We start from the raw sequence: 17945 nt of genomic DNA on the forward strand, positions 1-17945 counted from the left end.
TGGAAAAGCAAGAAAGTGAAAAAATGGGGGGTGGGGGTGGGCAGGGAATGAGTGTATGAGAAAGAAGATGTGGTCGTCTCTATTTGCCTCAGCTAAGAATTGTGTTCGCATAGTCATAATAATGTAAATTTGGACTATTGTTTTAACCAAAAACTATGTCAGAACTACATTGGGAGAATGAAGGCAGGAAAGTAGGGTGCAGGAAGGTGATGTAGGAGAGCTTAGTCTTCCCCCACCGTGGTAGGAAGTTAGTAGATAAATGTCTAAAATGGATGTTGTGACATATCAACAGTGTTTAAGAATGATGATAAAAAGGAGGATTAACAGCCAAAAGAATTGAAGATAATTGCTCCTGCAAAGGGATCAATGGAGGGCTGGATGAAGAGAACTTTAAAAATTAATTTAAACAGAAAAACCCTATAACGAACTTCTCTTTTCTTACAGAGACTGCAGTATTTCAAAATGTATTTGGCCAAAGTACATCCAGGTTTATTGTCACTGAAAGTTTCTCTAAACAAATCTTTAGAATCTAGCGATTTGTATAGTGCTTTGAATGGTAGACTCATAGTAAGTTTTTGTTAACAAATATTTCTGTAAAAGCAGATTTGACTAACAACCTGTGTCTATTTTCCTTTTAGGTTTAAATTTTTGAAATTGAAGTAGGCCTACACAGTAGGAACCCATGTCTTTTCTTGTAAGTAAACCAGAGCGAATTAGGGTGAGTGTTTCTCTTCTTCTGGCTTTACTATTTTTTATTTTCTTAAAAACAGTGTGTTTTGGCAGATATTGTAGGCTTTTTTTTTTTTTTTAATGTGATGCTCAGAATCATCTAGAAGTGAGGGATGTAGAAAGTAAAGCAGGTATTGCAGCCTCCACTCCTAGGAAAAGAACTTGCAGGCAGAGGCTGACCAGAGACACAGAATATACCCACCAGCTTGTCTGATAGAGAAGAAGCAGGTGGCTTATTTTATGATTATCAGTCATACAACATTAGATGAGTTGCTGGCCCTTTTCAGTGTACATGTGTACCCACTAATGATCTGCCTGTTTCCTCTGCATTTTCAATGAGTTTGTGTGTTTTAAAAATCAGCATCAGATTGTAATCATTGGAACACTTTTTTGAACCCAGGCCCTCAGCACTGAGGAGTCCTAACCACTGGACCTGCCAGGGAACTCTCATCATAGTTTTTAATTGAAGGCTTTTTGAAAACTTTTATTATACCTGAGAACTTCACTAGCTAAAATGACCTCAAGAATGAACACTGGGTTTAGCTTCTTTACAAGCGTCCATGATTTCATAAAAGACTGTCTTATTTATTATGAAGTACTTAATTTCTAAATGCAGTAGTAATTATTTTAAAATTCTGTAACACTGTATATGTACTATGAGACATTGAGAATATACCACTTTCTTTTTTTTTTTCTTTTTTTCTTTTTTTTTGTTTTTGGCTGCCCGGCTTGTGGGATCTCAATTCCCCAACCAGGGATTGAACCCAGGCCACAGCAATGAAAGCCTGGAATCCTAACCACTAAGCCACCAGGGAACTCCCTGAATATACCACTTTCTTTAAATATTAAGGTGTAAATTAAATTTTGTGGTCCAGTGCATGTGAATTTTTTATGTCATTTTATTTAGGGTGTTCTTTTTTTAATTTGGAAAAAAATTGATATAGAGAAGGCTAGAGAATGATGTTATAGTCTCAATTCATAGTCTACATTATGCAATTTATTTTTGAATATTCCGTAATCTTCCTTTTTTTTAATGTTTATGTGGATAAGAATAATTTATATTGGAAAGAGTAAACTTCACTATTAATAGAGAGAAAAAAAAAAACCGAATCCCTCCTTGGCCTGCACTCTACCCAGTGGAAAGAATACCCCCAAGCCAAGCTTTAATATCAGCCCTTAAGTGAAATACAGCCTTGATCCCATTGCTTTTGTGTATGAGCTTCTTTTCTGTTTCAACCTAACCCGATTCGAGTGAAACCAGGCCATTGATCAGTACAGTGGAAATCCAATACTCATTTAAAATAGTCTAGTAAAGTGAACCGTAGATAAGTCAGGCTAGTTTGGTCCTTGTAAACTTGGTAGAAAATGTAAATGTTGGTGATGTCTTTAGAAATCCTAGTGGATGAAAGAATATGCAGCTTGCTGTTTGCTTTTACAAACTAATAGAGGCTTGTGAGAAACTGTCTCATCCCTGTTTTCTGTGTTGTGAATTCCAGTCATGTTTTTCAAATTGGCATTAATGGTCCAAAACATCTGTAATAGACAGCCATGTAATGAGTAAGATGGAACCAAAAGGCAGTTTTATATTATAGGAAGGACAAAAAGAGTCTTCGTTATTAGGGCCAGTACTACTTGTTTCTCATCTGTCAGATTTAAGAATTGTTCATCAAATTTGGCAGAGAAGAATAGAGAAAAGGAATTAATGTATTGTTTTCAGTTGATTTAAATCCAAGATTCTTTTCAAAACTTTTCCCTAGAAATGTAGCTTAACTGCACATGATTCAGGTTTTGTAGTTGTGTTTTTGTCTGTCTGTCTAATGGCTGATAGCTAATTTTTTGTGGCTTGAAAGAAATACTAATTCTCTTTGGGGTTTTCCTCTTTAGCGGTGGGTCTCGGAAAAGTTCATTGTTGAGGGCTTAAGAGATTTGGAACTATTTGGAGGTAAGTACGGTATGGCATTTAGCTATCACTTCAGGATAAATATCGCTACCTTTTTCTTGATTGAATCAATTTATAGAGATTAGCAATTCTGAGGGCAAGTTGTTACATTTGTTTGGCTACAGCTGTTATATGTATTTGGCTCCTTTTTGAATCCGTGGTTTCCCCAAAATTTGAGAACTAATCTGGCAATTGCCCTTGGCCTGTCTTGATTGTTAGAAAGCCAGTACTTACTTAAAAGCACACGTGTTTCTTCTAAGTATTTGTCTATGAAATACATATTCTTAAAGGAAAAAAGTAGGTGTTTAAAAGTCTCTAGCCTTGAAGATTTAAAAAATAAAATTAGAATCAGGACAATAGTAGCTGTGATTTATATAAAAGTTATGGTTTTACTGATCAATCTAGTTGACTCATCTTCTCATGAGACTTAAGAGACTAAAGAAAAAAAATCTGTTAGGACAAAAACACTAACTTCCTATTATAAAATCTACATGTTGACTCAGGAGTAAAGTAGGTTTGCAATTTTGAGGTTTATGACAGATCCAGGCACTCCCCTTTGGCTGTTTTCAAATTGAGCTGTTTTAGGAACTGTGATCTTCGTTTAAGGCAAGGAAAATTCTTTTTCCATAGAAATAGTAGTAGCAAAGCCCTTTTCTTTATGTCTGAACACCATGCTACCCTCTTCAGCTCCTATAGCTGAAGAAAGGGGTTATCAGATTGAGTGTGCTGGTTAACTGATCCAAACTCCCCCGAGAGGCTTGAGAAATTGAAAACTCAGACTTGTTAGGAAAGGTGGTACCTAATAACTTATGTTCCCTAATGCCACTCAGAGAACTTCTGGAGTTGAATTATTGGTGAACTTTGTCAAAGGGTTGTATAAAAGACAAATGAGAGTTCAGAAAAATGATGAGTTATTTTTGTTTCATGTATAAAGAATAAAAATAATCTGCACAGTAAAGAGTAGGCTAATGGAACAAAAATACTATGTTCTGGTCCTATTCTTATTTTCTTCCCATGATTAATGGGAATACAGTGGCTTAAAAGCAAACATTCGCATTGATGGAAATTGGGTTGAAAGTCCAGTTTACATTAATTAGTTAAAAATATTCCATTTATGTGAATTAGATTAATGAATTTTGGTTTCGGTGTCTTGAGTGTAGGCTCTCTGGACGTCTTTTGATAATTCCCTAGTCTCCGATCTGAGGAGGATGGAGAGATTGTTCTGTATGCTGTTTACAGCTTAATGGAGTATATGTTACCAAGCTGATACAGCTTGGAATTTGCCTTCTGCTCTAAGAAGACTGGGTTTGGTTTCCTTTCACCTCTGTTTACCTGGCTTCTTATCTTTGACTGTAAGAAGCCTGTCTTAAGCAACTGCTCCTGCCATTTGTGTACCAGAAAACTGATGTCCATGGCACACACACAAAAATCTTATTTTGATAAATCGAGGGTAATTTACTCTGCACCCATTACCTAACAATATAATTTAAGATATTTGGAGATGTGTAATCATTCCACTACTTTACAGTTAAAATCTTTACTTTGATCACTTTTCAGAATGGAGAAAATAAAAAGCACAGATAAAGAATTTGTCTTATTTTGGAGCAGAAAGTTATTTAAGTTGTGCTTTGCTTTACTCATTGCTCACCAGGAGTAGCAGAGGGCCAAAAAACCCTAGCTTTCTTTTCATTCACAGTAGACTGCATCTGACTGGAGAATCAAATTGGGTAGTGGTCCCACAAACACATGTTGCTGTATTAAAACTTTTTTTTTTTTTCTCCAAACCTGTTTTCTAGTCCCTGCACTCCCTGGGAAATAGCCAACCATGTCTCTAATTTTATAATGAATTTTTATAATGAATTTTTTGTTCACTGTACAAGACACTGAAACCAGCCTATCAAAAGTAACATTGTGTGCTGATGGAAAGTAATTGTATGACCAGAACTATAGCAGTTGAGTTGTAATCAGTAAAGAATACCCGTAGAATAAGAGCCTTGCCGAGTTTTGAAGAGCCATAGACGCATGGTTAAAACCCCGTCTCTCTGCAGTACTTTTACCGTGGACCTGTGTCTGTGTGTGTGTGTTTCTATGTAGCACTGCAGGCACTTTTTTCCTATAATGACTCTAAAGTGGTTTCTATTAATAAATGTAGTCCTAAGTGCAATACTTGCTGTTCTGAATGTGGGTGTGTCTTCTGCCAAAAACCAAAACGCCAACAATCAATTTCTCTACTCCAGAGCAGCCTCCGGGTGACACTCGGAGAAAAGTAAGTGATCTTCTAGGCTCTAGCACTGTGGCTGTTGCATGGAGATGACTTGTGGAATTTCGTTTGTTTGTTTGTTTGTTTTTGGTTGGCTTATCATTTTATGTTTCTGCTCATCTATCATTGAGTTTTATTTGTGGTATAATTCTTCTGTTTGTGGGGACTCAGGTTTCACCCTGGAGAGATTCTGATGTGTACTTTGAAAACTGAAAAACTCTCAGGCACTTTTTCTCTCTCCTCCCCTTCCTAGCCCTGCCAATCACCTGCCACCCTCTCCAGAAAAAAAAAGAGAGAGAGAGAGAGATTCAATGATCTAACATGTGGTTATCTGTTAGTGGCTAGCAGTACTAAATTTTCCATCCTTAGTCTATTAATAATAGATTTCAGTCCACAAAGATAATATAGATCTCTGTCTAGATTATGGGCAGGACCTCAAGTCCACTTTAAAAACAAAACCCCAAATTTTAAAGTAGAAAACAAAATGTGTTACTTGGCAGAAGTTTCCAGACTCTTGCACTGATTATTACGCTTCTAGTTTATTTTACCAATGGAAATAACAGCAGCATGCCAAGCTGTTTTTGATACTGTGAATCATTGTCTTATACAGAGAGGGTAAGAGCCCTTTTCTCCATAGACCTCTTCCTCTTTTCAGATAACAGACTTTTGTGCCTTTTGCAGGCAGCTCCAGCGTGAGTAAAGGTTAATGCTGCCGACTAGGAATTTCTCTTTGAGTAAAGCTTGGCTGGGCTTTGCTAGCCAAGAGCACCTCTCTATCAGATCCCAATATTTTCCAGTCAGGAAACCAAAAACATGCCCTATAGGATCAGTTAGGTATTTTTCCAGAGTATAGTGCCAATTATATATAGTTTTTATATTTTCACAGCTGCTGATGTTATATCAAAAGTTATCCTGTGTGAAACCTTTGGGAGGTTGAATGTACTTATTTGTTGGATGTTTCATAAATATTGTCCTTGCTTTAGTGTATTTTGTTTTAAACTCTTTAAACAAAGTCATTTTATGGTCATTTCTGAATGTCAGTAGCTTATGTATTTTTCAGATGCCTCAAAATGTACAAAATGCTTTTTGTGGTGGGGGAAACTAAGAAAAGAGTTTGATAGAATTAGTTTCTTTCTCTAGGCAATTTGAGATTATACATTGCACTAATAAAACTATGCCATGCTATGTTTAAAGAGAATGAACTAAATATCTCATCCTTTTCATCTGAATTTTGACTTTTTCTAAATCTGAAACAGTATAATGGACTAACCTGCCTTTCCTGTGGTAAAGTCAGACCAGATCTCTTCCTTTCAAAATATTGCCTTTGTTTGTTTGTTTTCCTAAATAAAGGTTGGTTTCTCTCTGAGTTCAGACTATAGAACATCCACAAAGTTGAAAGCATCTATTTTAGGGTCATCTCCAGGGAGTTGGGGACAGAATAGTAGAGGGGCCACAGCAACCTCCAGACTACTTCATTTCATGCAATTCCAGGTTTCCCAATGAACTCATATTCCCAGTTACCTAAAGAATTTCATTTTCTAAAACTAACGCTTTGAAGTTGTTTGCTGTAGTCAACATAGACAGTAGAAATATTTGTCATGTTATGAACTAATCATATCAGTAGTTTAATGAATCATTCCCTACCTGGGCTCAACACAAGTGTGGCTTTAGTGTGTAGCCTGGTAGACAGTATGTCTTACACACACTCCTGGCAAGGAAAAGGGAGATAGGTAATTTTAAGAAAAAGTATTCTATATATAGTTTATCCAAAGGGAGTTATTTAAAGTGCATATAAAAACTTTTTTTAAATCTTAGGTCTCAGCTGTCCTTCATAGTCCTTTTTTTTCAAATTAGAGAATCATAAGGAGTTTGCCTAGAGATCAGAGGAGAGACCTTCAAATACAAAGTCGTTCTAGGTTTGTTCTCATTGGGGCCATATTGTTACCTGCTAAAAAACACAGCACTTTCTCACACACAGGTGTCAGATTCTGATCTGTAAAGTTCCCCTGGTAACAGGGGAGCTAGGGAATGTGTTGTAGGAGGGCTGGCATTTGCAGTATAAGTCAGGATGTTGAACTGTCTCCAGTGGAATGGACTGGTACGTTTGCTGTCCTCTTCAGCACAAGAGAATAACAAGGTCATGGGCAGAAAACGTCCTGAGTTCAAACACTGCTTAAATGGTTCTTTTTTAAGTAGGTGCCAGCACTATTGTAGGCACTGGGGAATACATCAGTGAGGAAGACAGACAGGCCCTGCCTCGATGGCGCTTGCATTCTAGTAGAGGAGACAGGCAATAGGCAAAATAAACTGCAGTGAGATCACTATGAGGAAGGTCACAGTGATCACAGCAAGGAAAGTAAAGCAAGATGACACAATAAAGTGACTGGGAGCCTAGTTTACTTTGGCTGGACAGTCGTCAATGAATAGATGACATTGAAGTTGAGACCTCAATGATGAGGGGGAGGCAGCAATGAGCAAATGGTGGGGGCAGGAGAAGAGTAGGGTAGGAGTGTTCCACACAGAGGGACAGCTGGTGCGAGTTTGCTGAGACTGCTGGTTCAGGTGGGTCAGGTGCAGTGAGTCAGGGCAGCCCGGTGTGGGGTGAAGTTGTGGAAGCAGGCAGCGGCCGAATCATGTGGATCCTCACAGGCCAGAGTGGGGGGGTGGGTCTGAAAGGAACCACCTGAGTTTTGTGTGAACTGGGGATGCTGATTTTATTGAGGGTAGATTGATACTTGAGAAAACAGCAAAGCAGAGCAAGAGTATGTGCAGCGGGTTAGAGGTATAAGGTTAAAATAGGACTCTCCACGGTTAGCTCAGCCTGCAATGAAATTCTCAACAGCTGGGGAGTCACTGTTTGAGAGCTCTTGGTTTAGGCTTTTTGCTCAAATTGTTACCGAGTCCAAATTTGCTCTGCTCGCCAGAGGACAGGCCAATAAATCAAGGGACAAGGTGTTGAGGTAAGGAATACAACTTTGTGCGGAAGGCCAGCAGACCAAGAAGATGGCAGACTGGTGTCTCCAAAAAACCATCTTATTAGGGTCTGGATGCCAGTTTTTTTATAGCACGGGGCGGGGGAGGAGATGAGGAAGTAAAGTTAAAAGACAATAAGTTTTGCAGATATCCCCTGGAATCGCCAGCCTCCGGAAGGGGATGTGTTAATTTCTTCTTTCTTGCAGTCATCCACAGGTGGACAGGGTCAGGATGTTTCCCTGAGCAAAAGCACTTTGGTTTAACATTCAGGCAGAGGGGCAGGGTTCCCCGAGGCAGGCCACTGTGCATAGAAAGTATCCTTTTAGTGAACAAAAGCAACAGGAAGCAAAGGTTAAAGTAAAAGAAACAGATCCAACATGTGGGCAGATTTGGCTCTCCCTGGTTACAGTCCCCGCTGTCAGTGTCCGTTCCACAGGCTCGTGGAAAAAGGGCTGATGACCGTTCTAATCGCTTCATCAGATGGATCTTTCTGGGAATGTCCGTCATCGGTGCCAGTGTTCCAAATGTCGTTCTTTTGTTCCTCCCTGGAAAGTGTCTCCTTTACACATGTAGACTTAAAAAAATATTCACAACATAAAAGTTGAGAGTTATTTATTTGGCGAGAATTTTGAGGGCTTCAAGCCCACGAGGCAGCATCTCAAGTTAAGGAATTTAGCACTTTTCTATGTATGGAAAGTTGCAAGAGTCTGGGCTCACTGAAATCACTCCCTTGATGTGCACCTCAGCTATCTGGGGCCTGTACCCTGTATCCTCACATCCTGAGTCTCCTCAGGGCTCACCGTGGGGAGTGGCCGCAGTCTGACGGCTGCAGATGGCAGGTTCTTCTCCTTCCTGAGTCTTCTCAGGGCTCGCTGGCTCACGTTGGAGGGCTGCAATTGCTAATGACTGATGTGGCGGAAAATATTGTTTCTCAGATCCTCTCCTCTTGGTCAGGAATTTGACCAATGTTTGGGAGACATTCATGATCAAATTTTGTTCCACGGCACCGGGAGGCTCATCCCAGATCAGGCGAAAATTCTTGATATGCCACTCTGGGTGCTAATTTTTGGATTAGGCCCTATTGATAATTAAAGATTTTCTGGATCCTCTGTCTAGTTATGATCCAGGAGACATTTTCCCTTTTTGTCTCTTCCCATACCTAGAATCACACTGTTACAATTATTCTGTGAGTCATAAATGTGATCTATTTCCTCAAGATGTTTAGCCATCATCAGTTTTGTTGGAGGCCTGGTTACACACTGGGTACTTACTGTAAGAGATAACAGTCTTATAAAATAGACAGGATGTAAGTAACACAGCTAGTAACACTGACAGACATAGTGCAGCAGGGAGACACAAAGCGCAAACGATTTGGAAGCAAAGAACAAATTAAAACAATGATTAGTATAACTAGTTGTAATCCAGTTGCTGTAAGAGCGACCGAAGGAACCATCACTGATTTAATGAGCCATCTGCAGCTTCACTGTACCCCGTACCAGCCTTGCGCACTTAGACATGAGTGGCTTAATCTTTGAGACAAGTATATGCTACTGGCAGGATCAGCCAGGTAGAGAGAAAAAGATAAATTCAGCTTACAAAGGTATAATTTTCCAAATTTACTATGTCATCATTAGTTTAAGGGCAAGGTTTTCTTTACACCTGGAAAACACAGATTTAAACCAGTCATTTTTCAGATGGAAACCATACAGATTATAACCATACATATTCACCAGTTCACTCAGTCCCCTGTAACTAATCCTTTTTGCTAATAGTTTTATGAAGCCATCAGATTTCCCATTAGAATTTTTCAATTTCTTACTCAGTTCAGCATTATGCTCTGCAAGTCAGACACTTGTATTTATCCAAAGATTCTTTCTATAAATCTTCTTGAAGAGGAAGCATTTTTGCGAAGGTATCAAGAGTGAAACCATAACTGTCTATAATGATGAAAGACTTAAGAAGGCACGTTTAAATCTGATTACGATGCAGTCAACAGAGTAACTTGGTTACTGCTGTGACATACAGCACTTTAGATAATAACTAGATTTATGACTAATAACATTTTACCAGGATATACCAAATTTTTAGGAACTCCGTATAATCTCTAGAATGCCTGTGTCATTTGCCATACAATATAACCTAAGAAGATTTACTACTTATTTGACAATACTTCCCATGTAATTTAACATACCAAGTGAACCTAGTTAGTTAATAGCTCTCTTTGGGAAAGACAAATATTGTATGCTAACTCACATATACGGAATCTAAAAATGGTACTGATGAACTCAGTGACAAGAACAAGGACGCAGATACAGAGAATGGACTGGAGAACTTGAGGTTTGGGAGGGGGTGGGGGGTGAAGGGGAAGCTGAGACGAAGCGAGAGAGTAGCATAGACATATATATACTACCAACTGTAAAATTGATAGTCAGTGGGAAGTTGTTGTATAACAAAGGGAGTCCAACTCGAGGATGGAAGATGCCTTAGAGGACTGGGGTGGGGAGGGTGGGGGGGACTCGAGGCGGGGGGAGTCAAGGAAGGGAGGGAATACAGGGATATGTGTATAAAAACAGATGATTGAACTTGGTGTACCCCCAAAAAAATAATAAATAAATAAAATTAAAAAAAAATAGCTCTCTTTGGGGTGTTTCAGGGGCCTTTTGAAGCATCCCAAAGTTAGCTAGAAGTCAAAGGAGCTTCATTATAATTTGATTTGGGAAGTTTTGCCAAAAAAATAATCAAAAGGGTTTAAAACAGATAGGATCACAGGTCACTGTGAAACAATAGTTATTCACTTAGCCAAAGTAACAATAAAAGATTTCAAAGGCAAATAGAGAACAGATCACTGAAAAGGTAAAGAAACTTAAAATCTATTATCAAAGGCCGTTCAGCATCTTAAGAAACCTTGTCTTAACAGAGAGAAAAGCCAAATTCAAGTTTTGCAGCAGCTTACTTTTAAAATGTATTTACTCAGTTAAACTTATTTTACACTTAGTCAGTCCTGGCCATACACAAAACTCTTTTCTTGAGGTCCGCTTTCCACAGACCTTCCATCACTTAACTAATTTTAGCACAATTCTAACTTTCAGGTTGTCGACTATCTGGAGAGATTAATTTTAGATAGACGTTCTTAAAATATAATTATTTTTAAAGTTCACCTAAAGCTCTTATCTTATTTGCATTTTCTTTCCTTAAAAGTTTCTTCACATCAGGTTACTTCTCTTGCTGACAGATGTGCAACAGATATAACAAGATTTTATTTAGGCCAATAAATCGGGAAATGAGGTGTTGAGGCAAGGAATACCACTATTTGGAAAGCTGGCAGACGGAGAAGATGGCAGACTAGTGTCTCCAAAAAAACCATCTTATTGGGGTTTGGATGCCAGTTTTTTTATAGAACAGAGGGGGAGAAGATGAGGAAGTAAAGTTTAAAGGGCCATAAGTTTTGCAAATATCCCCTGGGATGGCCAGCCTCGGGGAGGGGATGTGTTAATTTCTTCTTTCTTGCAGCCATCTACAGGTGGACAGGGTCAGGATGCTTCCCTGGGCAAAGGCACTTTGGTTTAACATTCAGGCAGAGGAACAGGTTTCCCTAAGGCATGCCATTGTGTGTAGACAGTATCTTTTTAGCGAACAAAAGCAAAGGGAAGCAAAGGTTAAAGTAAAAGAAATAGATCCAACATGTAGTCAGATATGGCTCTTCCCTGTTATGAAATTGCAACTCCGTTCTGTTCCTTCACTATCAGTATCTCTCACCTGTGTGAGGCACCTGGCATGTAGTAACCAGTATCTTGCTCTGAAGACAAGATAGTTTCAAGAAGCTTCAGTGCCTATTCAGTGATCCTAGAATCTGCTTTCAGAGCCTCTGGAAACACAGAGACGTGTAAAAACCAAAATCAAACCAACCTTAATTGTTGATCAAGCTCTATTTAGGAGGCTCTGTTTTCTCCATTTTCTCTGTTCCATCTTTGTTGAATGAGAGAGTAACCCAAAAAGCAGACAGCAAAAGAGGGAGGAGAAGAGGAGAATTCATACTCGTTGAATACCTGTGATGCACCAAGTAGCACTAAGCTCTTTACATGTTTTGCCTCATTTCATTGTCACAACAACTGTATGAAGCGGGAGTTACTCCACTGCTGAGATGACGAGGATTCCAGGGGTTAGAGGGACCTGCCCGGGGCCACAGAGCACGTGATAGACTGAGTTCAAGTTCTGTCTCTCCCTGGCCCCTAAGCCTAGAGTCTTCACATTATACCATATGTTTTATTTAAAAATGGCCTTTCCCAAATCATCTTCCCCCAAATTTAACAGATGTGAGACACAAAAGACTTCTCTGGACAGGTTTCTTTGGGAAACGTTAGGTTAAACAAAGTTAAACTTTGTCAAACTACAGAACTTCTCAGAGCCTTTGATATGCAAGTACACCTTGTGATTGTCCATGAGAAAGAGTGTGCTGCATTTTGTAGCTTAATTGGACGTATAAACTTTTCATGCATTAACTGGCAGGATCAGTGTTCCATGGGGCCTACTTTGGGGAAATCCTGCATTAAAACAACTAGGTACAAAAATGGACAAGCGACGGAAAGAGGCATTTTCACTCTGGAGAAAACTCACGTGGCCAATAAACACATGAAAAGATGCTCAACTTCAATAGCATTCAGAAATGTAAATCAAACCCACAATGAGACTGGGGAAAATTAAGTCTGAATATACCAAGTGTTGGGGAAAAGATGGGTCAACAAGAACATCCATGTATTGCCTTCTGGCGGGAATGTAAATTGATGTAACCATTTTGGAAAACAGTTTGGCATTTTTTCCTAAAGTCCAATGTTCATATACTCTGTGACCTCCAATTCCACTCCTAGGTACCAGCTTTAGCAAAACTCCTGCATATATGTGTCAAGAGACACATTCAAATGTGCTTTTAGTAGCACGGTTTATAATAGCAGAATGAAAAGTAACCACAAAAGCCCGTCAGCATTGGAAGGATAACTTGAGTTACGTTCACAAGATGAATATTATACGACATGGCTAAGTATAACAATACAGGTGAATCTCAGAAGTATAAAGTTAATTAAATTAGAACTGTGATTTGTTAACAGGGCTCAATTTTGCTTGACTGGGTCCCTCTTATTGTTAGTGTTAAGTGGTGCTAGAGGCCGAACCGCATTTGGTTTCTTTCCTCGTTGGCAGCATCAGTTGTTTTGAAACCAGGTGTGTTTCAGACATCAGGGACCCCCCACAAGGTGATACCACCACATCAGTCAAAACATTCTCGACTCAAACACTCTTCTGTCTCGTGCAGAACGGAGAGTCTTCGTGTATTCAAAGACCTTTTCCTGACCAGAGGGCAGGTTTATGGACACAGCATGTGAAATATGAGCTGGCCTAAGGCTCTCTGTTTCAGTTAGACACACATCTGAAGAAAGAACACCCAAAAGAAAGAGAATTACTCATAGTCCCTAAGTCATACAAATAAATTTAGGTTTGGAAGAAGGAAACTGAGCCTGTTAAACTGAAGGAAGAGCTGTTGGCCTGCCGTGTGTTTTGCTGGGCACTTTCCGTCAGGACCTCACATGTGACACCCACATCCTAAATGGCTGGGGTCCAGCTTCATTTGCTGCCTGAGTGCACAGGGACGAGGGAGCAGGTCACCCCTGCTGCCTGGGATGATGACAGAGACCTGACAGCTCTCTTTCCTGCCTGCAGCTCAGGGTATTAGCTATTTTCTGGCCTCACTTGGAAACGTCAGGGAATGATTGGTCTAGCCTCTCGGCTTGCTAACGAGAGGGGCTCTTATGGCCATATTTTGCCTATAGCAAGATTCAGCACTTGATCTTTGGGATTTTTTTAGTCAGGACCTTAAAAATAGGACCCTGATGCAGCAGGAAATGCCAGAGAACCCCCCACTTAGCCATTCCCCTTCTCTTTTCTAAACGTGCCTTTCTCCAGAATTGCCTCCCCAAGTAAGAATTTCATAGTTTTTAGCAGATGAGCCAGTTGCTGGCAAGGATGAGCAAGTCAGCTGATGACCAGACCTGGCCCCTATCCCCACCCCCGTTTGTAAATAGCACTCATGCTTACGCTCTTATTGCTGATTACTGCATTGAACAGCTGATGTTTTACTTTACATTTCTCATCAAAAAGCACTGGAACTGTTTCTTTGCCCCAGGGTCAGAATTTGTATGTTTGTTTAGATGCCAGTCTCCTCGTGGGTCTGAATTACCATCTCCCCACTCTCATCCCGTCCCCAAGTTTCCCTTACTAACCTGTTTTTCTTTTTGTTTAGACCAATGAGGCGAGCTCAGAGTCGATAGCATCCTTCTCTAAACAGGAGATCATGAGTAGCTTTCTGCCAGAGGGAGGGTGTTATGAGCTACTCACCGTTATAGGTAATGTTCAGGACTGTCATGCGGCAGGGCACCCTGGCAGCCTTCTCAGCATCCTCAGATGAAGGTGCGCAGGAAGCTGTCAGTCAGTTAGCAGGGTTCGTGGAGACAAAACTGGCTTTTGTGGGTCTTCTGTGGTTTTCTTCTTCCAAGTGTGGGAAAAGAGATCATGTTTCCAGGAGAGAAGCTCTTTTCAATTTTTTCTTTTGGGCTGTCCACTTCTGGTGTCCTGGGCCATAGTCAGAATAGTTGGCTGAGAAGGAACTGATGGAAGAAAAATCAAGAAATAACAAGCGAAGGACTTCCTAGGTGGCGCAGTGGTTAAGAATCCACCTGCCAATGCAGGGGACCTGGGTTCGAGCCCTGCTCCAGGAAGATCCCACATGCCTCAGAGCAGCTAAGCCTGTGGGCCACAACTATCGAGCCCGAGCTCTAGAGCCCGTGAGCCACAACTGTTGAGCCCATGTGCCTAGAGCTCGTGCTCCACAAGAGAAGCCACCGCAATGAGGAGCCCGCGCACCACAACGAAGAGTAGCCCCCGCTCACCGCAACTAGAGAAAGCCCATCTGTAGCAACGAAGACCCAACACAGCCAATAAATAAATAAATTTATTTTAAAAAATCGATAATCAACATGTAGAACTAGTCATTAAAAAAATAGAGATAACAGAAGTGAAAGTTTTAACTTGAATTTTCTTTTAAAATCAAGTCTCTCTCAAAGCGAGAGAGTAGCACAGACATAGATACACTCCCAACTGTGAAACAGACAGCCAGCGCGGCGTTGCTGTATAACAAAGGGAGTCCAACTCGAGGATGGGTGATGCCTCAGAGGGCCGGGACAGGGAGGGTGCGGGGGAGTCGAGGGAGGGAGGGAATACGGGGATATGTGTGTAAAAACAGCTGACTGAATGGTGTACCCCCCCCAAAAAAATAATAAATTAAAAAAAAAAGATAAAAAAAAAAAATGAAGTCTCTTTAAGGGAGATGAAAACCTGTGCTGCTCTTGTCCCTGTTTATGGCGTTCCTCTTTTCTTTTAGGCAGAGGATTCGAGGACCTGATGACAGTGAACCTAGCAAGGTACAGACCAACGGGAGAGTACGTGACGGTACGCAGGATTAACCTAGAAGCTTGTTCCAATGAGATGGTGACGTTCTTGCAGGTAATCACGTGTGAATGTGACACGTGGAGGGTAGGCTCTGAGTTCCAGTAGTAATTACAAGGCATCCTTATGTCTGTCTTCTGAAACAGCTGGCAGGAAACGCAGGTAGACCCAGCCAAGAAGTTACGGAAGCTCTCAGTGACGGATCTTGGGCATTTGGCATTAAGGATTCTATAACGCTGCTCAGCCCAATTTATATTCCCCTCTTCTCCACATCCTCCTTGTGACTCATTTATTCGTGTATTTGTTACTCAGAGAGGCTAAGTAACTTGCCCTGGTCACACACACTAGTAAGTGGCCGAGGCAGGCTTCACACTCAGACAGTCTCTTTCCACGTGAGAGGCAGCCCGCCCTGCCATGGGTGACCCTCTTCAGACTCTCGGTGTCCTGTTTGCCTGAGGTTCTTCAGTGCTGGAGAAGCAAGTAGCTGCCCTCTTGTTAAATGGGGAGATGCTGTAGGTCTAGACTGCCTGGGGATGAAGGCCTGCACTGGGAACTCCCTAGATTTAGGGCCTGGCTCAGTGTATTTTCAGTACAATTGGTTGCAGCCCCTCCCCCTTCTTCAATTACAATGTTTTTGTTTGTTTGTTGTTTTTTTAATATTTATTTGTTTGTGTCAGGTCTTAGTCGCAGCACGCGGGCTTCTCTCTAGTTGTGGTGCACAGGCTCCAGAGCGCGCAGGCTTAGTTGCCCCACAGCATGTGGGATCTTAGCTCCCCGACCAGGGATGGAACCCACGTCCCCTGCACTGGAAGGCGAATTCTTAACCACTGAACCGCCAGGGAAGCCCCACAATGTTTTTCTGATTTCACACTCATCTGACGGTGCTCCAGTACCAGTTCGTGTGTTCAGAGTAGTTTCGTGGGTGTAAAAATGGAACAGAAAGTCAGTCCCAGCTCAGTTACTTGGGAAAAAAGCATATCTGAGTTTGTTCTAGAGCGTATTGGGCTTTGTGATTCTTTTCTTTATTCTGTAGAGCCGTGGACAGGTGGAAGGTGCTGCCTATCTGACCTTGGCTCATTTCCCAGAGGCCAGGACCCTGGAGTTTCTGCCGTTATTTCGTCCAGTTTTTTTTTTTTTTTTTTTTTCCACATCTTTTGTCCAAATTTGTTTTAAAATTCCATTGGTCTTACACTTTCCAGAGCTGCTTCTGAGGAAGGGAGCTCTCAACCTGAGGTCACTGGAGAAGTCTCTTCTAATGTTTAGTAGTTGTTGTTTGTTCTTCCACACTTTCTTTCCGTGTTTCTATTGCTAACAACATTTTCCTTTAGGCAAACATTTTTCTTTTTTCTTATCTTAAAGAGGAGTTCTGTGCCTTGGCCCTTGAAGTTGAGCTATGCTTATAGCTTCCTAGGTCTGCAGTCAGGGCTTTGTTTTCATCACCTCCAAGGTGGTGCACTGTGACCCTCTGCTGTATTGGTAGCAGTTTCCCTGTTGGCGGGAATGGTTTCTTGAGGAACTTTAGGGCTGGCTGGCAGAGCCAAAGTCAGGCAGAAGCTGGCGAAGCAGGGCTGGCTTCCCTGCTGAGACGGCGGAGCCTAGTTCCTCTCATACCGGTGGCACCTGCTCAGGCTGCTCCCGGGGCTCTGAGCCTAGGTCCCTGTATTAGTAACGCGGCCACCTTCATGTTGAGCCTCCTCCTCAGTGCCCCTTGGTTCTGACTCAGGCTCCCCATTGCTTCCAGGGGGAGCTCCACGTCTCTAAGCTCTTCAGCCATCCCAATATCCTGCCCTATCGAGCCACCTTTATTGCAGACAACGAGCTGTGGGTTGTCACTTCATTCATGGCATATGGTGAGTGGGGAAGGGGTCCTGACAAAGAGAGGTTCTAAGCACTCTGCTGTCACCCTCCTCATGTGCTGTCACCCTCCTCATGTGCTGTCACCGTCCTCATGTGCTGTCACCCTCATGTGCTGTCACCCTTCTCATGCGCTGTCACCCTCCTCATGCGCTGTCACCCTTCTCATGCGCTGTCACCCTCCTCATGCGCTGTCACCCTCCTCATGCGCTGTCACCCTTCTCATGTGCTGTCACCCTTCTCATGCGCTGTCACCCTTCGCTCTGTCCCCACGATCCTCTTCCTCAGGCTCTGCCAAGGACCTCATCTGCACACACTTCATGGACGGCATGAATGAGCTGGCGATCGCCTACATCCTGCAGGGGGTGCTCAAAGCCCTGGACTACATCCACCACATGGGATATGTGCACAGGTGCTTTCTTGGGCCTAGTCACCCTTTATAAGAGTGGGATCTGGGCCCGTGGGCCCTCAGGTAAACAGCTCAAGTTGACTGAAATTAGTGAAGCCAGAGTTTAAATCAGGGGTCGCATCCTGCCCTCACCTCTGCTGGGGGCAGAGAACTTGCCCTTTCGGTGCTGAAGCTACTGACTTTCTCTTCACTGACCAGCTTGGTCCTGAGAATTGTATGAGTGGAACACCTGACATGGGCCTGTGCGCCCCACACCCGCCCCGCCTTCCTTGGAGCACCTGTACTGGCGT

The 17945-nt window shown here is 41.8% G+C and overlaps 1 protein-coding gene across 14 annotated transcripts in view; it reads left to right on the plus strand.

Annotated features, from left to right (window-relative positions):
- Positions 1-17945, plus strand: part of STRADA (STE20 related adaptor alpha) — a 32743-nt gene that overhangs the window by 8860 nt on the left and 5938 nt on the right. For 6 of the 14 annotated variants that reach the window (XM_057714493.1, XM_057714502.1, XM_057714497.1 and 3 more), the window contains 7 exons: positions 639-718; positions 2614-2671; positions 4906-4934; positions 14191-14293; positions 15328-15449; positions 17134-17242; positions 17535-17658. In XM_057714493.1, coding sequence (XP_057570476.1) covers positions 683-718; positions 2614-2671; positions 4906-4934; positions 14191-14293; positions 15328-15449; positions 17134-17242; positions 17535-17658 — 581 coding nt within the window. In that variant the 5' untranslated portion in view covers positions 639-682. The remainder of the gene's footprint in view (positions 1-638; positions 719-2613; positions 2672-4905; positions 4935-14190; positions 14294-15327; positions 15450-17133; positions 17243-17534; positions 17659-17945) is intronic. The other 8 variants (XM_057714500.1, XM_057714501.1, XM_057714499.1 and 5 more) reach the window with 5 other exon arrangements.

This window comes from Hippopotamus amphibius, chromosome 17 (genome assembly GCF_030028045.1).
Source record: "Hippopotamus amphibius kiboko isolate mHipAmp2 chromosome 17, mHipAmp2.hap2, whole genome shotgun sequence".
NCBI lineage: Eukaryota > Metazoa > Chordata > Mammalia > Artiodactyla > Hippopotamidae > Hippopotamus > Hippopotamus amphibius.